Genomic DNA, 23,471 nt, shown 5'->3' on the forward strand with positions numbered 1-23,471 from the left:
CAGCTGCTTTTCCTGTGCCTGACTTGCTTTTAATTCCTGTTTTCAAAGGTAACAAATGCTGTGTTGAAATTGATTGAAAAGGAAAGAAATGGTGAAACTATCAATACAAGGCTGATCAGTGGAGTTGTACAATCTTATGGTGAGATTTCTTTAAGGTTTTATTATTCTCTTAAAAACAAATAAATTTATATTCCCTGTCAGAGCCCAGGAGTAGCATCCCACCTCCTTGGATGTCCAAGAAAGATTTTTATGCTAAAATGAATGCAGTTATATATTGTTTAACTCACGTTTTTAAAGACACTTCACATAATTTCAGTTGATTATACCATATTTGTAAAGCTTGAAAGCACAACTGATAGACAAGAGTGTTCATTGTTTACAAATCAGTTACTTAGGAGATAAATCTGCAGGCGGGGAAATATAGTAGTTTACAGAGCAGAGTGGGACAGTGTTTTACCGTTTTCATGTAACTGGGAGTTTCATGAATAAAAAACCCTATATGTCTGTATAATCTGCAAGTTGAAGGAAAAAATGGGATCAGAATAGAACTAGCTTTTGAGATAGTGAAGTTTTTCAAATCCTGTCATCCATTTAGCATTGTATGAAGAAGTGCAGTTTACATGAGTGATGTTTTATCCTGCTTATTTTTTAAATGCAAAATAAATGTATATTTTAAAAAGTTTTAGAAAGTGATGCTGATACTGTCCCAGCTGATTACCTTGATGTAAGTTGGAATGAGGATACCTGTTTATTTGCAAGAGACTGCCTTATAAAATACAATTTCGTCATTGCCTGCTCTTTTTTTTTTTCTTGTAGTTGAGCTGGGGCTGAATGAAGATGATGCATTTGCAAAAGGGCCTACACTAACTGTCTATAAAGAATCCTTTGAATCTCAGTTTCTTGCTGACACAGAGAGATTTTATACACGAGAAAGTACTGAGTTCTTGCAACAGAACCCAGTCACAGAGTACATGAAGAAGGTAAGTTATTTAATAAGCTTCGTGGTTATTTTATGGATACAGATTTTTTTTTTTTTTAGAGGTAAAGTTATATGAATTCTTGGCTTTTACTATCAGTTTCTTAAAATGCAGATTATCTTAGAGAAACAATTAGCTCCTTTTCCCTGTGGTGATTTGCTTCTATGTTTATCTGGTCTGAAGTTTGTTTACTTAGTGTATTTCAGTAAGTACAATCAAAGCTTGAAACTTTCTTAATGGGCAAAACAGAAGAGAATGTTAAAATAAATTCAGATTTTGTTAGACTTAGAGACACCAAAATAGTCATTCTGCTTCAGACCTACAAATTTACAGTTCCTATACAAGGAACTGTGTTGGCACCTTTATTGAAATCTCCTACCGAGCAAGCTGGCCAGGAAGGTAAATCATTAATTAGCTTTAATTCTCTCAGAATATGTTAATGTAATAAACTTTACACAATACTTCTGATCAGGGGAGGCCAGATTTAAATTCTTAGATAGTCTCTGGTTTGGGGGATCTCAGACAGGGCAATTTAGAGCAAGCTGGATAAACATTGACTCTGTATAGCCTGTTTATTGGGTCAGTCTTACTGGGTGTGAAAGAGGTAAGTCATCTTCCATCCTGGGAAAGTGCTGCTTTCTATATTTTTCTCAGCATGTTTCCTCACTTTCTAAATTGCTGCACTTTTTTATCTTTCAGTTTAATTAAGAAAAAAAAGAGAGAGCCTTTTGAGTATGTAATATGCAGAAGCATGTATCTCTTTCTATTATCTTTTATGTTTCTTTTGCCATAGAGCACATCCTGTCTGAGTCTTGGCATAAAAGTCAATGATTTACCCCAAAAAGAGGGGAGCGGGAGCTGCAAGTTTTCCAGCAGTCCCACAGATTTACTTTTCTGTTGTTGAATTAATTATTTTTGTTACTTCCTTTTTCAATTTCTTGTCTTTATTAATACTTTAATCCTAAAATATATAAAAAACAGATCAAGGGAATAACCTGAATGACTGGCTCACCCAGGCTTCCTTGGTACAGGGCAGTAAAAAGCTGTCTGGAGGTGATTGGTGTATCAAGAACTAGAGGTTAGTGGCAAGTAGAAAGAACTTACTAGTAACTCAAACAATCAAGACTTAAAACATCCACAGAACAGCAGCTTGCTTTGATTGAAGCTGATATTGAAGCTGAAGACACATATAAAGCTTGCAGAAGGCTGGGGAAATCTTCGGCAAGAAAGCCTTTATTCTCTGTTCGAATTCATGTACTAGAGATGTATACAAGGTATTTGGGCTGTTTTGGCATCTCCTTGCAGATAATGTGCATACACTGAAATCAAACTGAACAAGAAACTCTGTTTGCATTACTAATTTCCTGAAATTTAACTGATGAAACTAAAAATGATGTGTGTTAGATTCTACATTAAATATGATCAGAGCTTGCAAAATGATACAAACTAAAGGATGTGACCTAATGAAAAGGGGAAACTTAGGAATTGAAGCTAAAAGCTAGTTTACTGAACAAATTGTCTGATTTCTCTAGTCTGCATGCTCTGCTGGAGAGATCAAGAAAGGTTGTGCAAGTTTGCAGAGCTTAAATTTAAATTCGGATAGGTTTGTCCTTCAGTTTTATCTTACTTCATTATGCATAAGGAATTCTTAACATTACTTAAAAATGACAGGCAGTTTTGTAAACCTCTTTTTTTTTTTTTTTCTGTTTGGGTGTTGTAGTCTTGCATGTCACTTAAATGCCTGGAACAGAGTAGTACTCCCCTGAATTATTACTTGGGTATTGCTAGAATTAGGTTATTTTCTGTTACAAAACACCTTAAATGAGACTGATGTGAAAAGCTGCAAGTTTTCCAGCAGCCCCACGGCATACTAGCGTTAAGAAGGTATTAAAAGTCATCTGTTGTAAGTATGAACTGTGAACTAAGTAATCTACTATTAGTAGGCTTACTTGACTTTCTCACTGAAGCACTGTGCATTGAGTTCTAATTGGAGAGAAATAGCATTGCAAAATGAAAATAAAAAGAAACTCGTTGGAGTACCGTAGTGTACACCAGCAGTGTTACAATGCTGTAGTGGAATTCTGGTTGTTTCTTGTAGAGTACTCAATGAAATCTTAATTAGAACTAGGATATGTGTATGTAGTTATACAGACAGACCTACTGAGTTTAGAAAGATTGTGAATTTTTCTTCTCAGGCCAGAACTCATGAGTAAAGCTGGCATGGCCTGATATGCTGTAGGGAAAAAGGTCAGTATTTATTAAGACTGTCCCTCGAAATAGAGTCTCAAACTGAACTTTGATTTTTATAGTTAAAATAGCCAAAGATATCATTGTGTGAACTAATTATTTTTCCCTTGTTTCTGAAATATGACTTTAAAAGGAAAATTGAATGATAAGAACACACAAAGTGAAAGAGTATATGCAAATTTTAAGTCAGAGTGAATGTTTATTTTCATAAAGGAGCTCAAAGTAAGAGTTGACTTTCACATTACACGTGAAAGTCTAAGGCTATTTTAAGAAGCAGCATTAGGAGTGGCAGAATTTCCTGAACTACAGAAATAAAGAACTTATTAAACATAAGTAGCCCTAGTAGTCTGACTTCAGTTTCCAGTGTTCATCAGAAAGATTTGCTGCTATTTGCTGTCCTTAAGGAAGTCACTTGTTATTCTTTACTGGTAGGAAACTGCAAGTAACCTGAAGCATGAACTTGTATCCCTATGCAAACTGTTCATTTTATTTCCCTTATTTTGACCTGTACTGGTTTAACTCTAGGAAACAGTAATCCAGGACCATTTCACAAGAGCTAAATGCAAAATTATTACAAAAATGAGTGAAGCCAGCAGTGGCAGATATTATTTAAAGTCATCTGTATATGATGCAGTGGACTAGCAGTGAAATAGTTGTTTTGTTGTTGTCCATAATATGATCTTAATCAGTATTCTAAAATACTAGGAAAATGCATTAATTTAATTTCCTTTTCTTGATGCCATTATTAATTGAAATAATTTTGACTGATAAGAGGACATATGTGCTTTATCCCTAATAATGTGCTGCAATCACAGATGGCTTGTAAAGTGAATCTTTAACACTTTTGCAAATAAAATGGAGGTAAATGCTATATAAACAACTTCAGTTTTAACATTTTGGCATGAGTACTGTTCCTCGAGTGACATTCAGAAATTTGGTTTGCTGTGAAGATATGTATATGTAGCATTTCATATGCCAAATTAAATACTAGTATAATGTAAATGATTGTGGATTACTGGGAAGCTTTTCTGTGTAAGAATGTAGATTAAAACATTAAAATAAAATTGTCATGGGCATATTGGTAAACTGATGATTTCTATGTTTTAGTTTTGTGGAGGCATGAAATATATTAGTGTTTTTCTTAAACAGAACTGCTTCTATAGCTGGAGAGCTTGCTGATGCTAAAGCTGCCAGCATCTCTTGTCAGCAGCTTTCTTTTCTGACAACAGATTTCCATCTGTAAACTTCTTATTCAGAAGCAATGGGAAAACGATCTTGCTGTGATTCTCCTCCCCATTTAAAGAGTACATAATACTGTCATCAACATAAACATCATTTGCATGTGTGTATGGAGGGGAGAGTCACATTATGATTCCTAGAAAAATAACTGCTTAAGTTATTGGTGGACCATAATATTGCAATAGTGAGAAGTTTGTTGTTGTTGTTTTCTAGATTACTAAATAGTCATCTGTTTTGTGCTGTTGGATTTCTGTTCTGCCTTCTGAACAGGTTTCATGTTTATCTCTCTGTAGGCTGAAGCGCGCCTTCTTGAGGAGCAGCGTAGAGTTCAGGTGTATCTCCATGAGAGCACACAAGATGAGTTAGCACGAAAATGTGAGCAAGTACTTATTGAAAAACACCTGGAGATATTTCATACAGAGTTTCAGAATTTGTTGGATGCTGACAAAAATGAAGGTAAAGAGATTCAGCTGTTAGTTTTAGACTTAGAAATCCTCCCTGATGATTTGTGAATAATGTAAATTCTGGTGATAGCTCAATGTTCAGGAACTAGATTGAGAGAAGGTACTAAATTGATTGCCAAGAAGTTTTTGATTAAATTGGGATGGCTGCTGATATTGCCTCCAGAAGCCTATTCCAATCTTAAATATTAAGGCAAAACAGCACTAACTTTGATCTTTTAACATGTCTGGAAGACCTTCAAGAGCATTTGAGCCATCCCTCCAGCAGGAGCTGAAGCTTGTGTAAGAGATGTGAGATGAAAAACAGACCTGTAGTCTTAGCAGCTGCTTCAGTTTAATCCATGGATCTTTCAGTCAGCAATGAGAATTTTAAAATCCAAGTTGTTTAAAAGTATGTATAGGAAATGTTAAAAGAGGAATAGAAGCAGATAAGGAACATCTAAAATACAGTATGTAAAATAGGTAAAGGATAGGACATATAGGACACAGGGAAAGGGTGGAAATTATTAACTGATGAGATAATTTTGGCTGTGAAAATGAGTCTTAAGTGCCAGTAATGGATTAAGTTTATACTTCCACAGAGAACATACAGAATAAAGACTTCTTCAGTGGTTCCTCTAAAATAAGTAGAGGTTATCAAAGAGTTGAGATCTTTAAGGAACTGTCGATTGTATTGGTTCCTATGAGTTTCTTCAGGAGTTAATAACAGAAAAAACTAGGGCCAAATAATTCCTGTGCATTGAAGATGATAAGGATGAATGATGCTTCTGACTTTTCCAGTTGGGGAATTAATTTGATCTATATAGGAAGTCAAAGTAAGGCTCTACAGCTGAAACACTGCTTTTGAGAAAGAGACGGAATTGAAGAGATGCTATGATTAAGTTGACACTGATGACACTATTTGAGAGTTGTGAATTGCAACTATGACTCTGTCTCTTTATGTATCAACCTTAAAAGAGCAACTATGAATAATTACTATAATCATTTTGGTAAGTAAGAGATGCTTCAAAATAGAAAAGGGCAATTCAGCATTATTAGTGGGTTAGAAGCTACCTGTTTCAAATTTAAATAGAAGATTTTTATCTTGTACTACTATTTAAGAGTGAGGTGTCTTCTATATTCGTAAATAAATTTATGTATTCTGTAATTGGAAAAGATTTTTGTGTAGTTTGGTGATGACTAATAAAATGACTTTGTAAAGATCTTCTGACAATAGAAACAGTGATAGCACAAACAAGAACATTTCTGAAATATAAGTCTTTTTCATCTTCTTGAAATTTATGTAACATTGTGAAAGTAAAACAGTTCTTTAATACATTGTTTTCTCTTTGACTAGTCTTAGCTTTCCAGAATAGTGCTAAGATTGCTATACTGTATAATTTTTCTGCTGTGTTTTTTTATTTCTTTCTTTTTACAGGAGCATTTTCACATATGTTTTTGTTGATGGTGGCTGTTTAACTCCTATTGGCAACTTGTAAATGAGAAATTGGAGTCATAGCTAATGCTAATGGGAGATGTTGGCTTTCCTTTTTATTTTTTTTCTCTTTTCAGACTTGGGACGCATGTATAACCTTGTATCTCGAATCCAGGATGGCCTTGGAGAGCTGAAAAAACTTTTGGAAACCCACATTCATAACCAGGGTCTGGCTGCAATTGAGAAATGTGGAGAAGCTGCTCTAAATGTGAGTATTACATCAACATAAGTCTGTGTTTGGTTGCTGCCTGTTTTATATTAGAGGAGGGTGAATACTTCCTGATAAAATTTCCAGTTTGCTTGTGTTTTCCCTCTGACCGATTTAATCTGTGACGACTATGCAATTCTTAAATGTTGATATTAGGCTTAAAACAGGGGTCATATCACTGTGGTGCTACTTTCTGAGCTTTTGGGGGGGGTGGTTTGTTTGTTCTGGACTTCTTTTCCTTCTGAGTTTTTGTTCTCTGTCAGGATGGCATGCTGCTTGGAAGTCTGGCTGTGCAAATACAACATCCTACACTTACAAATACACCTGGAAGTCCACTGTTTCAAGAATTATTATCTCCAGTGGGCTGTGTCTTATTTCATCTTCTTATAGACTTCTGACTTGGATGGGACTGTGTGGAGAAAGTCTGTGTTTCAGTTTTTTGGTGAATAGTTTTATTCTGTTAGGAAAAGCACAAGAAACATAAGAGGAAGAGACAACTGAAATGCTTGAGGAGGTCATAATATAAGGAGCAAGTCAGGTGTCTGCAACACTGTGGTTGTTCAGCTATATAATTGGCTTTCTTGATTTTTATCCCATAATTGTAATTTCAGACTTAATTTGCATCAATTAGGGTTGAATCTCAGCAACGTGAAGTTGTTTAAACCCTTCGCTAACCTTTTTGTCTTTAGACAAAATGACCTTCGCTAGGTGGAGAAAAATAGAATAAAACATACACAAAACAAATTAAATTTCACCCTATGCCCCTAGGGTGAAATTGGTGTGCTCTGCTCGCTCCCTGAAATGCCTGTACACCAATGCACACAGCATGGGGAATAAGCAGGAGGAGTTAGAATCCTGTGTTTGGTCAGGAGATTATGATCTCGTGCCAATTACAGAAACATGGTGGGACAGTTCACATGACTGGAATGTGGCCATGGATGGCTATGTCCTTTTCAGGAAAGACAGGCCAGCCAGGTGTGGTGGTGGAGTTGCTCTCTATGTGAGAGAGCAACTACAATGTGCTTAATTCTGCCCAGGAGTGGATGAGGAGCAAGTTGAGAGTGTATGGGTCAGAATTAAGGGGCAGGCTGGCAGGAGTGACACTGTTGTGGGCGTCTGTTACAGGCCACCAGATCAGGCTGAGGGAGTTGATGAGGCCTTCTATGGGCAGTTGAGAGTGGCCTCACAGTCACAGGCCCTGGTTGTTGTGGGTGATTTTAACTTCCCTGATGTTTGCTGGAAGGACCATTCAGCCAGCCAGCCATGGTCCAGGAGGTTCCTCCAGTGCATTGATGATAACTTCCTCATGCAGATGGTGGAGGAGCCGACTAGGAGAGGTGCACTGCTGGATCTCATCCTCACTAACAAGGAGGGTCTGGTCGAAGCAGTAAAGGTTGAGGGCTGCCTGGGTTGCAGTGACCACGAGATGGTGGAGTTCAGAATCTTGGGTGGCAGGAACAGAATAGCAAGTAGAATTGCAACCCTGGACTTTAGCAGGGCTAACTTTGGCCTTTTCAAGCAATTGCTGGGGGAAATCCCATGGGCAAGGCTGCTTGAAGGAAAAGGGGCCCAAGATAGCTGGATTGCATTCAGAGATTGCTTCTTCCACGCTCAGGATCAGAGCATCCCCACACGAAGGAAGTCAAGGAAGGGAGCCAGGAGGCCTGTATGGTTGAATAGGGATCTGTTGGGTATGCTCAAGCAGAAGAGGAGAGTTTACAGGTCATGGAAGCAGGGGCTGGCCACTTGGGAGGAATATAAGGCTGCTGTTAGAGGATGTAGGAAGGCAGCTAGGATAGCCAAGGCCTCCTTAGAATTACAGCTGGCGAGAGGGGTCAAGGACAGCAAAAAGAACTTTTTCAAATACATAGCAGATAAAACTAATACCAGAGGCAATGCAGGCCCACTGATGGATGGGGTGGGTGCCTTGGTGGCAGAAGATACAGAGAAGGCAGAATTACTGAATGCCTTCTTTGTCTCTGTCTGCTCTGCTGGAGGCTGTCCTGGAGAGCCCTGTACCCCTGAGACCCCGGATGAAGCTGGGTCAATGGAGGAGTTTGCTTTAGTCAATGAGGACTGGGTTAGGGAGCAGTTAAATAGTCTGGACATCCATAAATCCATGGGTCCAGATGGGATGCATCCATGGGTGCTGAGGGAGCTGGCTGAAGTCATTGCTGGACCGCTCTCCATCATCTTTGCCAAGTCTTGGGAAACGGGAGAGGTGCCCGAGGACTGGAGGAAAGCAAATGTCACTCCGGTCTTCAAAAAGGGCAAGAAGGAGGACCCGGGTAATTATAGACCGGTCAGCCTCACCTCTGTCCCTGGGAAAGTAATGGAACAGCTTATCCTTGGTGCCATTTCAAGGCATATCAAGGATAAGAGGGTTATTAGGGGCAGTCAGCATGGCTTTACCAAGGGTAGGTCATGCTTGACCAATCTCATAGTCTTTTATGAGAATGTAACGAGGTGGATGGATGATGGCAGAGTGGTGGATGTGGTCTACCTTGACTTCAGTAAAGCCTTTGACACAGTCTCCCACAGCATCCTCACAGCTAAGTTGAAGAGGTGTGGTATAGACAATATAGTGAGGTGGGTTGCAACCTGGCTTAAAGAGAGAAGCCAGAGAGTGGTAGTCAATGGTGCAGAGTCTAGTTGGAGGCCAGTATCTAGTGGAGTGCCTCAGGGGTCAGTACTGGGGCCAATATTATTAAATATATTCATCTATGATTTAGACGAGGGAATAGAGTGTACTATCAGCAAGTTTGCTGATGACACTAAGCTGGGAGGGGTGGCTGACACGCCAGAAGGCTGTGCTGCCATCCAGCGGGACCTGGACAGGCTGGAGAGTTGGGCGGGGAATAACCTGATGAAATTTAACAAGGGAAAGTGTAGAGTTCTGCATCTGGGCAGGAACAACCCCAGGTTCCAGTATAGGTTGGGAAATTATATATTAGAGAGCAGTGTAGAGGAAAGGGACCTGGGGGTCCTGGTGGACAACAGGATGACCATGAGCCAGCACTGTGCCCTTGTGGCCAGGAAGGCCAATGGCATCCTGGGGTGTATTAGAAGGGGGGTGGTTAGTAGATCGAGAGAGGTTCTTCTTCCCATCTACTCCGCCCTGGTGAGACCCCCTCTGGAATATTGTGTCCAGTTCTGTGCCCCTCAGTTCAAGAAGGACAGGGAACTGCTTGAAAGAGTCCAGCGTAGGGCAACAAAGATGATTAAGGGAGTGGAGCATCTCCTTTATGAGGAAAGGCTGAGGGAGGTGGGTCTCCTTAGTTCGGAGAAGAGGAGACTGAGGGTGACCTTATTAATGCTTATAAATGTATAAAGGGTGAGTGCCATGAGGATGGAGCCAGGCTCTTCTCGGTGGCAAACGATGATAGGACAAGGGGTAATGGGATCAAGCTGGAACACAAGAGGTTCCGCTTAAATTTGAGAAAAAACTTCAGTGAGGGTGACAGAGCACTGGAACAGGCTGCCCAGGGAGGTTGTGGAGACATTCAAAACCCACCTGGACATGTTCCTGTGCGTGATCTTTTGAGGTCCCTTCCAATCCCAAACATACTGTGATACTGTAAGATAGAATATAGATTCTGGTAAATTTTATTCAAAATGAGGTTCCACTTTGATTTTTGACAGTTCATTTTAACCAGTTATTTGCCTTAGATATTCTTGAAATAGCTTCATTAAAGCAGTAATCTGTAATGACTACATGTAGTGTCTGTTCACTTCTATAGTTTCAAGTGCATAGCTGTTTAGCAGTGTTCATCTTTTATGAGTCATGAAGTAACTTCAGGAATCTTCAGCTTAATTTGTAGACATCACCTTAAATTCTGAAATCAGTTGTGCTCCATGGTTGACAGAACCCCCTAGTGGTTATCACTCTTGAGTTTCTTTGTACTCAGGCCTTGAAGAATTTCCCAGAAAAACAAAAGCTCTTTCTTCAGGAATTAATTCATCTTTGAGAGGGGAAGCCTGAAATCTCTATGTATTAGTTCTTTTGGCTTCCAGCCATCTATAAAATGATCTTCCTGATCACGACACTTTTTCTCATTTCTTCATCTTTTGTTTCTTTTTCCATATGTTTGTTCCTCATTTTCATAACAATATCTCTGTCTGTCTTCCTTGGAAACTACCTGGCCTCTTTTCTCCAATATCCTTCACTCCCCTCTGTCACTATTCATCATTGCTTTGTTAGCCCTCTGTCACAGATAGGACCGATTCTGCCTAACTTCTTTTTTTCTGTACTATGTCTGAACAGATAGTCAGCGGGGCAAACACTTCTCAGTTTCTCTGTAGCCAGTGGAGAGAAATAGTCATACCAGCTTGACTCATCTGACCTATTTTAGATTTTTACTGCAGAACGAGTTGTGCTCTAAGCTCCGTTAACTATATTAATAAGGCTGCTCTTCAGTCAGAAGATTACTGCTTTCAGTACCTTTGGTTATCTTTTTTTGGAGTCCTTGTAATTAGTAGATGCCTTTCTGAATGTTCTCCAGTCCACTTGAATTCCTTGTCTGGGAGGTTCTCAGTAATCTCAGTTCTTTATCTCAAGCACAGCATGGTGGTCCACATCATCTCTGTCTGTCTCCAGGATCCTGATACAACCCTGCCCATCTTTTGCCATTTGTTGCCAGCATCCAGAATTCTTACAATAGTAATATTATAGGAGCACATCTATGCCCAGTCCTTTTAGTTTTTACTTACGGGCCTGATGTCCATGAGTTTGTCTAAATCCATTCTTGAACCTGCTGATATTATCTGCTTCCAACAACCTCCTGTGGCAGCAAGTTCCAGAAGTCTACTGCCTTATATGTAAAGATGTTCTTTTTCTGTCTTAAACTTGTTTCCTATCACTTTCATTAAGAGTCCCATGGTTATAAAATGTGGCTTTTAGTGGTTGTTCACCTTTTCAGTTATCCTCATGATTTTGTAAACCTTAGTCATACGTTCTTTCAAACTTACCATCTCCAAATAGAAGACTTACAGCCTTTTTGGTCTGTCGCATAGTAGCTGCCCAGACTGCCTGGTGTTTTAGTGGCCCCTCGCTGTTCCTACTCTGACTACACTCCATCTTTATTGAGATGCGGAGATCAATGGCACATAGAACTCAATATGTGAGTGCCATAAACTTGATCTTTTTTGGCCTTTGGCTGCCACTGGGATTTGAGCAGACAGTTTAAGAACTGTCATCAATGACTAAGGTCTCCTTACTAAATTGTACTTACTGGGGATACACTTGTTACATTCTTACTACAAAGATTTATTTTAACAGTTTCTTCTATAGCAAATAGCATTTTATGATTGTCCAGCTCTCTCAGGCCTGATACAACCTAAGCTTATGTCTTTGAAAAGGTCCTTCTTGGAAATGTTTGCAATGGTTGAGAAAGTGGTTTTATCTTATTTTCTTATAATGTGGTACATGCTGCACTCTGGTTGCTGTAAATCAAAGCTTGTACTAATGTATGTCAGTCCCAGACCTAGGACCTAAAGTAGTCTGGATAGTATTTGACCTTAAAAATATTTCTAATATTTATATAGTGTCTCTGTAATTATTTGCTTGGGCTAGTGTGTATCTCTACTTTAGAGTAAGTAGAAAGCAGAAAGTCAATGGGTTGCAAAAAACAGTATCTCTTTATTTCAGGATCCAAAAATGTATGTACAGACAGTGTTGGATGTCCATAAGAAGTATAACGCTTTAGTCATGTCTGCATTCAACAACGATGCTGGCTTTGTGGCTGCACTAGACAAAGTAAGTATATGTAATGGCATAGGGTGTACCTTTTTTTTTTTTTTCATTGTTTTGTCTCACAGAGTTTCACTGTATTTTGTGATTTATAGGCTTGTGGTCGATTTATAAATAACAATGCAGTGACAAAAATGGCTCAATCATCCAGTAAATCCCCAGAGCTACTGGCGCGATACTGTGACTCTTTACTAAAGAAAAGGTACGTCTTCAAAGACAAATTATTATTTCAAGTTGGGTTTTGTTTTAAAAGGTTTTAGTATCTGAAGTTTTATATTGTGTCTTCAGAAACGGAACTTAATGTTTCAAGAGGAATTAATTATACCAAATTCTGAATACAAAAATTTCAATAGGACTGTTCCTAAAGATTCTATGGAGTTCACTTTTCTTTTTTAAAGAGGAGAGGGGAAATAATAAAAGATCTAAGACCTTTATTTCTTTATAGGAAACTAAATTCTATTTTTTTAGTAAAACAGAAGGTTTTTTATGTGCTTTTTTTTCCCCCCAAATTTGAGTTGTGTTACATATTGCAAAGAGTAGATGTACATTCCCTTTTTCCATTAAAATTCTTGTTCTCCTCCTGTTACTTTCTCTATGTCATCTTCCATCTGGGTAGAGACTGAGGAGGATAAAAACTGCTTTCTAACCTCTTGTTGTTTGTAATTTAATTAAGGTATTTTGCTTCAGATGATTCAGCAGCTCATACACTGAGTTGGTATCAGTTTCTTTCATACTGGATTGGTGTCAGATTTGTCACTGGCAACTTTTCTAGCTTTTTTGGGGAAGGAAAAAAACCCACCACCAAATAATGCAAAACCAGAAGAACTTGCTCACTTTTCCCTTCCCCTACCCTCCTACCTTCAGCAAAGGGTTTATTTTCCCCTGTATAAATACTAACTTTCTGTGGGGCAGATTTGGGGGTATGCCTGATGGACAAGCATGATGTGAGCCTGAGCACTCATCCAGGCAGACCCAGCTCTCTGAGCTGTTTTTTTTTCACTGTAAAAAAGAATTTAAAAGAATCTAAAATAAGAAACGAAGATAGCATTTAGCAGCAGAAAAAAGGCAGGGAGAGAGAATCCGTGTTTGAGCCCATAAGTCCTGATATCAGGAAGTCTCAAGCAGTTCATGGTCCAGGATTTCAACCTGTTGCTTAAAAATCCCTTACTTCAGAATTGCTGACATGTGGAGTAGTGAAGTGTTCATTTCAACTACACTGTTTCCTCTTTAAAGAGTCTTTGATTCCAAAACTACTCTGTGTTCCTTTATTTATGGAATTCCCATATACATCCGTATGTTGTTTAAATTTGGCAGTTTGGGCCTCATTAAAAATGCACTTGTTTAATTACAGCTCAAAGAATCCAGAAGAAGCAGAATTGGAAGATACACTCAATCAAGTGGTAAGATATCTATAAATACTGTTCTTGTATGTGTAAGCTTTGACAAGTTAGTAATATGCAATTGTCACACGAGTCAGATGAGAGAAGACATTTTATTTTGAATGTTTGATTTCGTTACTTGATAATTCAGCTTTTCAGTAATAACCTTTATCTCTGTGTAGCTTATTGGTTGTGTTTTTTTAATTAAAAAAACAGTTTACAGCAGATTTAAAGTGGCCAGATGGAACTTATGCTTTTACTTCATTTTTATATATGCCTATAATATATATAATTTCTACAATATATTTTTTATAATTGCCTATATGTGATATGTATTTATTTGTATATAAGGCTGTACATGTGGAATGTACAGTCAATGTGTTTAAAATAGTAGCCACGTTTAAAACAAACGCCACCACTCTCACTGCCCCCAAAAAATAATCCCTGCCCTGAAGAGTTTAAGTGCAAATGAAGTAGCTGCTGCTACAGCTTTATCAAGACAAATGCTTAAATATTTTTTTTCTTGCAAATTTTCTTGGCTTTTCCAGATGGTTGTTTTCAAGTACATTGAGGATAAAGATGTGTTTCAAAAATTCTATGCTAAAATGCTGGCAAAAAGACTTGTACATCAGAACAGTGCTAGTGATGATGCCGAGGCAAGCATGATCTCTAAACTAAAAGTGAGTATTCCATTACTGTCCTATGTTCTACCATATTGCAGGTCTTCAGGCTGCTAGAAAGCGTTTATGTATGTCCTTTCATGTCATTATTTTGTGTACAATAGAAAAATACACAATAGAGATCTCCATTTTTTGTTTTTGTTTTTCTTCAACTTCCTGGGAACTTACAGTGTGTGTCTCTCTGATGGAGTTAAGCTTGATTATTCTTATCCATATGAATGACATAGATACAATTATCCAGGGGAATTACTATTGCTTAATTTCTTTAATGCTTGTTCATTCAAGGTCAAGCAAAATATGATCATATACACTTTTAGTAATCTGTTTCATTGTCTGTTTTATTTTTGAACAAAATTTTCTTCTTTTTTTTTTTTGATAGTTAGAGGTCATGTCTAGCTGGGATCAGTACTTTGATTAAGGAAAATACTGAACCTTTGTACATCTTTGTTTAAGAAAACAGGGTCAGATACTTTGTTCTTCTTATTCTCACATGTCAAAAATGTGTCTGCTGACATATCTGTGCTTTTAAAATACAGCAAGCTTGTGGTTTTGAGTATACCTCCAAGCTGCAGCGGATGTTCCAAGATATTGGTGTAAGCAAGGACTTGAATGAGCAATTTAAAAAGCACCTGACCAATTCAGAACCGTTAGATTGTAAGTAATACATTTACCTAAGTTACTGTTCAGTAGTTTAGCTTCCTCTTACTTCCAAACAGCTAAATACGAGGGAAATATTTGATGTAGACATCATACCCCTAGAAATTAGAGTTAATATTATTTTGACCAAGATAATTAGGATTTTTAAACTAGTCTTATAGGTCTGTGCTTTGTCTTCTAATAGCACTTTATCTTCTGTTATGGGTAGTCTCTTCCTAATTTTGCAGCTCATGTTTAGGTATTAGGTTGGTGCGAAAGTAATTGCAGTTTTGGACCTTGAATTTTAAATCATTATAACTAGGCTCAAACACATCTTTATTAATCAAAATAGGAACCATTACAGTCAACACACTTTTGCCAACGAGAAGCAAATTTGTTTATTCCTGTAACATAAAAATCTGTGCCTCAGGATTCAGCGAACTCTTGAAAAGCATTTTCTTCATCCTGTGGGTTGTGGAAGCATTTTGTCTGCAAGAAGTTGTCAAGATGCTTGAAGAAGTGGTAGTTGGTTGGCGAGAGGTCAGGTGAATGTGATGGGTGACGCAAAACTTCGTAGCCCAATTTGTTCAACTTTTGAAGAGTGGGTTGTGCAACGTGTGGTCAGGCGTTTGTTGTGGAGAGGAATTGGGCCCTTTTTGTTGACCAGTGCTGGTTGCAGGTGCTGCAGTTTTCATTGCATCTCATTGATGTGCTGAGCAGACTTCTCAGATGTAATGGTTTTGCTGGAATTCAGAAAGCCGCAGTGGATCAGACTGGCAGCACAGCATCAGACAGTGACCATGACCTTTTTTTGTGCAAGTTTGGCTTTGGGAAATACCTTGGAGGTTGTTCTTGGTTCAGCCACTGAGCTGGTCATTGCTGGTTGCCATATGAAATCCACTTTTTGTTGCACGTCACAATCCGATCAAGAAACAATTCATCTTTCTTGCGTGGAATAAGTGAAGATGATGCTTTAAAATGACATTTTTTTAAATTATTTTCGTTCGTCTCCTGAGGCACCCATTCACATTTACATTCACCCATTCACCCATCGCACTTTTTCACCTTTCCAATTGGCTTCAAATGCCGAACAACCATAGCATGGTCAATATTGAGTTCTTCAGCAACTTCTCATGTGGTTGTAAGAGGATCAGCTTTGATTATTCTGAATTGATTGTTGTCAATTTCCAATGGCTGGCCACTATGCTTCTTAACTTCAAGGCTCTCATCTCCTTTGGAAAACTTCTTGAACCACCACTGCACTGTATGTTCATTGGCAGTTCTTGGGCCAAATATGTCGCTAATGTTGCAAGTTGTCCCCTCTGCTTGAACTCAAATAAGAAAATAGCTCGAATTTGCTTTTTGTCTAACAGCGTTTCCATAGTCTAAAATAAACAGCAAGTAGTAAGTCAGTAACAAAACAAACGAAAGTGAGAAAATGATGTATAACATAACCACATTTATTTACAAATGTATTCCAATATCAAATGGCAAATTTCAGCAATGCAAAAACTGTAATTCCTTTTGCACCAACCTAATATGTAATTAGTTTAAGTTGAATCCTGTCTGGTTTTTTTTAAGTAGTTTTGATTTTGAGCACAAGTTGGCCTAAGTTCATACTTATGTTAAAGTATTAAGGAAGAAAGAATGTTCTGGTTTAGGCTGTTAGACAGCCCTTTAACTTTTTTTATAAAGAAATATTATTTTCATTGAAGCACATTGAAACAAATTCTTTAAAGAACTGATAATGATTTGTTGGATTACATTTGGAGCTGTGTATTGGCAAGCTTAAGTTTTACTTAGTTTGTGTGTTCTCACTGACTTGCCCAAAATGCCTTGCAAGTATAAATGTGAAATGTTTATTCTTGCAGTTTTGTACTGTGAAGTGATGAGTTTTAGTTGTGCATAAAAGTGAATGCTTACTATTTTTCCACTTGCATCAGATCTGTTGTAGGGATAGAATTGGGGTAATAACTTCTACAAATGAGAGAAAATAGAGTGACTAGACCTGTCCAACTGCAGTGACATCTTATGTGAATTCCTTTGGTTTATGGTCGGAATAAAAAGAAATATGTTGCTTAATGATTTTTTACCATGTTAGTCTGAGCAAGGCAGAACTATGTCTTGTTTGTGTTAGAACTGGGACTGTGTGTTTGAAGAGGCAGTGGGAACAAGGGGAATAATGCAGCTCAGCCTCTTTACCTCTCTTCCAGTGGATTTCAGCATCCAGGTGCTGAGTTCTGGATCATGGCCGTTCCAGCAGTCCTGCACATTTGCTCTGCCCTCTGAGGTGAGGTTCTTGCACTTGGAGTGTGGAATGCTCATGTGAGAAATTTGTTTTACATGGCTGATGTTTCCTGGTTTTGCTGTGTGTCAGAGAGGACAGGTGTCTCTGTGGTGGTTGCCTATTTCACAGAATCACAGAATGGTTGGGGTTGGATTGGACCTCTGGAGGTCATCTAGTCCAACCCATCTGCTAAAGGAAGTTCACCTAGAGTAGACTGATTGCACAGGAATGTGTCCAAGCTGATCTTGAATGTCTCCAGAGAAGAAGACTCTACAGCTTCTCTGGGCAGCCTGTTCCAGTGCTCTGGCACCCTCAGAGAGAAGTTGTTTCTCTTCATACTCAGATGGAACCTCCCATGCTTCAGCCTGTGCTGTTGCCCCTCATTCTGTCATTTGGCTCCACTGGAAAGAGTCTGGTCCCATCCTCTTTACACCCACCCTTAAGACATTTTATAGGCATTGATAAGATCCCGTCTCAGTCTTCTCTCCATGCTAAGATGACCCAGGTCTCTGAGCTTTTAATTTATCTTTATTTGGCTGGAGGATATTTGGAACAAGATAAGTGAGCAAGGTAGTAGGAAATAATTGTGTGACATATATAAATGTTTTCTCCTGTGGAAAGACCCTGGTTAATGACTCTTACTTAAAAACATTCAACAGTAACTGAAACAAATCTTTGGCATATTTTTCTTTGTATACTTTTATTTAAGAAACTTATTCTTGCCATTGCTTTGGTTCTGTACAGTAAAAGGTTTACATATTATAATAATTAGTTTTCTGTTGAGTCCTTAACTAGAATAGACAAGACACAAATACTTAACATAAGAAATAAGTCACTGCTGTTACTTGGAGGATGAAGGTGAATAAAAGAGATTGCCTTTCTAGCTTAGCTTTGTCTATAATAAATGGAAGAATGGAACTTAAATGCTTGTTTGGGTTTGTGTTGTTGATGACACTTAAAGGAGAAACTCATAACAAGGGGAAATTTTCAACCAAGTCTGAAGAATTTGAATGCTCTGGATTTCTGTTTGTCTTAATCAGACAACATGGCACTTGAGAGTGATCTGATTTGTTCCTCCTTTGCTGGTTCCAGAGTGTGATCTAGTGAGGGTAAATGAAGGTAAAAAAGATACTTTTTTTTAATACTTATTTATTGTTGTTGTTTGTTTGTTTTTACAGTTAGAAAGGAGCTATCAGAGATTTACTGCATTTTATGCCAGTCGTCATAGTGGAAGAAAATTAACATGGTTGTATCAGCTGTCCAAAGGGGAACTGGTTACCAACTGTTTCAAAAATAGATATACGTTACAGGTAAGGATAACACCATGCCAACAGAAGCACTTGGCAATGGTTGCATTCAGAGAACTGGATGCAGCTGATCATTTAAAGGACATGTGTTCACACTCTGTTCTACTGCTCTTATGCGATCTGAATGAGCTGCTCAGCGTCTTTTCTCATCATTTGGAGATAATTGCTTTTCCTTACTTTAAAGGACCACTGTGCAGGTAAACGTGTTTAAAATGGTGAACTGTGTAGATGATGAAGTAGTGGAGTTCATGTGAATAACTGTTCCTGCATCCAAAATAATTTTAATAGGTAATCATAGAATCATTTTGGTTGGAAGAGACCTTCAAGATCATTGACTCCAACCGTTCACCTAACACTGACACTAAACCATGTCCCTGAGAACCTTATCTATGTGTCTTTTAAACACTTCCAGGGATGGTGACTCAACCACTTCCCTGGGCAGCCTGTTCCAATGTCTGGCAACCCTTTCTGTGAAGAAACTTTTCCCGATATCCAATCTGAACCTCCTGTGATGCAACTGGAGGCCATTTCCTCCTGTCCTATCACTTGCTACTTGGGAGAAGAGACCAACAGCCTCCATGCTACAACTTCCTTTCACATAGTTGTAGACAGTGATAAGGTCTCCCCTCAGCCTCCTCTTTGCCAGGCTGAACAGGCCCAGTTCCCTGTGAACTGAGCTGTATTTTATGTCAAAATACTCATTAACAGGATGTAATGATCTATGACGAGTATTTTAAATCATTCAGTTCCTTAATTTGGGGGTGTACACATGTTCATACATATATATGTGTGTTTAGCTACTACTTACGATGCTCACATGCTTTCATTAACTCCTGCAAATAATGGTGCTGTCTTGAAATAAAGCAAAGCACGGGTGCAAGACCTGGTGGCTGCAGATCTCTGTATTAATGAAGTGAACATAAATGCTAGCCCTCTCCAGATGGCTGTTGGTGTTATGATTAACTGAACCTTCACTGTATGTTTATTTGCTTTAATGATACTTAAGATCTATGTTTAAAAGAAAATTAATTAGGCAAGAGAATATTGGACTAGTGGTTTAAACAGGTGTTGAACTGGGTTGTGTGAGACAACTGCAGCCTCTTTGTGTAAGATCTCATGTTGCTTATACTTTCATGTCTGCTTTCCCTCAAAAAGTAGACAGAGGGGAGGAGTTCACAAGAGTGAAAAGAAACAAGATATGTTAACCCTGTGGCGATAGACTTGAATAAGCCACTGATAGCTGCCTTGTTTATAAATCTGGCTTCATTATTCTACTGGAGTTGGGAGGGTTGTGAGGGTGACTACAGTAGTCTGTAGGTTTTAATGAAGATCAAATGAGTAACCATCTGAGTTACAGAGGAAAGGAACTAAAAGTTATGTTAGCACGTAGAAAGATAAGGCTTTGACATCATAATAGAAGATCCAATGAAGTGACTGCAGCTGATTAAATGATCATAATCTTAGTCTGTTCAGATAATGCTAGAAGGTAGAGTTCTGGTTGTATAAGTAACATCAGATTTTCCTGTGTTGTGTAATGATAAGCACTAGTTTGGTGTTCTCCGTCGTCCAAATATTCCAGTATATGCATTAAACTGGTGAATTTTAGGCTGTTCAAATTCAGAAAGTGTGTTTATTCATTCTCATTTTCTGATTTCCCCCTCCCCTTTCCCTTCATTCTCTTTTTTTTGCATCTGTTAGGCATCCACATTCCAGATGGCGATTTTACTGCAATACAACACGGAAGATGCCTATACCGTGCAGCAGCTGACAGACAGTACTCAAATAAAAATGGTAGTGACTTTGCACGTTTTACTACACTCTTGTGAACCAAGTATTTTGGTCTTCAGGGTTCTTCCTGCTATCATAAGAAATTGGAATTAGACATGCTTGAAGCCAGAGTTGGTTTCTGTCCTGAAGTTAGGCAGATGTGCTCTATTCTTGGTCAAGTTACTTTCCTGGTTTACTTCCTAATAGTCAAAACTGCCTAGTCTTCTAATGAATTTTGGTGTGTATATATTCTCCTGTTCATGACTAGAGTGAATTGCCTTGCTTCCTGCTGAGCTCTGATAGTAAAGTTTTCAGTGTTTTGCTACTTACATTTTAATATTTAAAAACATTCTAGGAAAAACAGCATTTTTTTTCCTTAATTGGTTGATCTGTGCATCCATTCTTTACATCTCAGGGTTCATATACATGAACATAGTAAAATTTGCAGTTTTGTTGTCTCTCTCTTGTGGAAAAGGTTCTTCCAAGTAGATTTAATGGCCCAGTTTATTTGGCATTTGTGTCCTTTACTAGTAGGTTTGAATCAAGTCGTCTGTGACTTCTGGAAAGTTAGGCAGTGCCTGATCAGTGAGACCTTTACTTTTGGAAATGCATATCTAGAAAGTTACTGCCGATGATGTTTTACAGTAACCTCAGAAGCTTTATGGGGTTGCCACTTATTATAGATGCTTGTTTGCAGACATATATATATATTTATTCATGTAAAATAAATGTTTGGCCCAATCTATGATCAGACCAGAATAAAACTCTTTATACAGCTGAAAACTAACTGCATGGAACCCAGAAGACTTCTACTGTGGGAAAATAGCAGCTTTGAAAGCCTGCACAGAACACTGCCTGTAGTGTAGCCTTCTGGGTGACTGGCCAGTGACAGTGACCAGAACAGATCCTTGGTGTAAGCAAGAAAACAAACATGTTAATCAGAAGGCAGAGAGTGCTTGCTTTCTGAGGGTTATGTCTGCCATGGTATCTATGGTTTAGTGGGGAGAGAAAAAAAAATTAAAAATCTGCTTGCAAAAAAACCAGCAACTGCAAAGGTCTCTTGTTTGGAATTAGTCTTTGTAAAGAATTTGATGTTACTTGGCTGACTGCAAAGGGTATATGGCTTAACACCCAGAAAGGGCCTTATTACATTTTATTTCTGTGAACTGTATTTTTACTATGTTTTGTTTTCACTCATTTTGCAGTGGTTTGCACTTGCTAGTTCTTAGTATAAGCCTGTGTATTCTTGTTGAAGTATTTTAAGTTAGAGAAAGATGCTGTCTTTCTGTGCTGATAACATTTTCTGTAATTTTGTAGGATATCTTGGCACAAGTTCTACAGATACTGTTAAAATCAAAATTGCTTGTAAGTATTCTTTTTTATGACCTGCTCATCATTCAACAAAATGTATTAATGAATATTTATGTATTTATTTTATTCACTTCTTGCAGGTTTTGGAAGATGAAAATGCAAATGTTGATGAGGTGGAGTTGAAACCAGACACCTTAATAAAACTGTATCTCGGTTATAAAAAGTAAGAGAAAACTACAGCAGCATACATCATTTGTGTATAATGCTCCTTCTCTGCTTTCAAAATTTGGGTAAAACCTAATACTCCTGGGATGAAAGCTCCAGGGTTCAAGTGCCAATTCAAATACAGAGCAAACATACCAACTTTAAAGGAGAGAGTTGGCTAGTAGGGAGGATGAGGGAAGATGCCAGCTCTCTGACTTAAACTTTTATCGTAAAGTCTGTCAAGGTCTGAACATATTTTCATATCTCCTTTTTGTTCCTTGTTTCTTGTCTAATTCTTGTAACATTTATTTCTGGTAAGAAATTGTGCTGGTTTTTACCAGGGTGCATGACTCTGCTTGCAGTCAGCAAGTACATTATATTTTACAAGGTTACAGTAGTGTGTGGTGACCAGCAAAGGTCAAAGTCTCATCCACTGGAGATAACATGAGAAGATCAGCAGGCTCATTTTAGAACTTCAGAGCGTACAGTGATTTGAAAACTTAATAAACATGATTTTCAGTAGTTTTTATTATCTAACTAGTGTTGCTTTTAACGTTTGTATATTTTAAGCTGTTCATAGTACTGCAGTGAGTGTTTATCACACTTACCAGAGTATAGAAGTAAACACACATAAATTCAGTGAAGAGTTCAGTACTGCCTGAGAATAAGACAGCAAGTGAAAGCAGCGTGTTGAAACCTTTCCTTGTAGTACACGCTTTATCTGCTTCCTTCCCTCCTTGACCAATAATTAAAGGTTTGAGAATTCATGATCAATTACATTAATGCGGTGATGGAAACAGCTCGACATTGCTGCACTGTGTGGCTCGGTAGTTTCCAATTTATGCTGCACAAGACTATGCTAAATAAATAACAGATCCCCTCTAGGGAAGCATCTGGAGCTCCTGCCCCACTCGTGACATGTCAGCTTGTCTTGACAGTGGCCACGTGTGATAGTGGGGAGCCTGTGAAATGAAAGGCAGGATTCAGTTTTACAGAACAAATGGATTTTTCCACATTATGGTCAGAATCCAGTCTGTACATCAGAAAGGTGATTCTGTTTCCACTGACTTTCTTTGTTCCATTTGCTGACTGGAAGCTTCTTATTAAACATAGAAATCTTTCAAATATAGTGTAATTATACAGCACTGATTTGACCCAACAGATCACTAGGTTTTATTCAGTAAGTCATGAAATACATGAACAAATTGGTTGGGGTTGGTTGGTTGTGGGGTTTTGGGTTTTATTTGTTTTTTTTAACTTGAATAAGATTGTCTAAAATTTTCAGAAGTGCCAAAGTCCCGTTTTGTTGTAAAGTAATTGTGGTAGTGTGGGTTTTATTTTGGAGTTGGGTTTTGTTTGCAATTCTTTTTTTGTTTTCTGTTTGTTTGATTGTCCTTTAAACAGGCCAGTTGTTTTATTCCTGGTTTTCTTTACAGTAAAAAGTTAAGGGTAAACATCAATGTGCCAATGAAGACTGAACAGAAGCAGGAGCAAGAAACTACACACAAAAATATAGAGGAAGATAGGAAACTGCTGATTCAGGTG

At 38.2% G+C, this 23,471-nt stretch overlaps 1 protein-coding gene across 3 annotated transcripts in view; it reads left to right on the top strand.

The window, feature by feature from the left end:
• Positions 1–23,471, top strand: part of CUL1 (cullin 1) — a 54,850-nt gene that overhangs the window by 29,021 nt on the left and 2,358 nt on the right. For all 3 annotated transcript variants that reach the window (XM_065052120.1, XM_065052122.1, XM_065052123.1), the window contains 15 exons: positions 49–139; positions 817–980; positions 4,757–4,919; positions 6,476–6,606; positions 12,254–12,361; positions 12,451–12,557; positions 13,707–13,755; positions 14,283–14,414; positions 14,951–15,068; positions 17,264–17,340; positions 18,516–18,647; positions 20,343–20,435; positions 21,729–21,776; positions 21,863–21,945; positions 23,363–23,468. In XM_065052120.1, the coding sequence (XP_064908192.1) occupies positions 49–139; positions 817–980; positions 4,757–4,919; positions 6,476–6,606; positions 12,254–12,361; positions 12,451–12,557; positions 13,707–13,755; positions 14,283–14,414; positions 14,951–15,068; positions 17,264–17,340; positions 18,516–18,647; positions 20,343–20,435; positions 21,729–21,776; positions 21,863–21,945; positions 23,363–23,468 (1,602 nt within the window). The remainder of the gene's footprint in view (positions 1–48; positions 140–816; positions 981–4,756; positions 4,920–6,475; positions 6,607–12,253; positions 12,362–12,450; positions 12,558–13,706; positions 13,756–14,282; positions 14,415–14,950; positions 15,069–17,263; positions 17,341–18,515; positions 18,648–20,342; positions 20,436–21,728; positions 21,777–21,862; positions 21,946–23,362; positions 23,469–23,471) is intronic.

Source organism: Columba livia, chromosome 2 (genome assembly GCF_036013475.1).
Source record: "Columba livia isolate bColLiv1 breed racing homer chromosome 2, bColLiv1.pat.W.v2, whole genome shotgun sequence".
NCBI lineage: Eukaryota > Metazoa > Chordata > Aves > Columbiformes > Columbidae > Columba > Columba livia.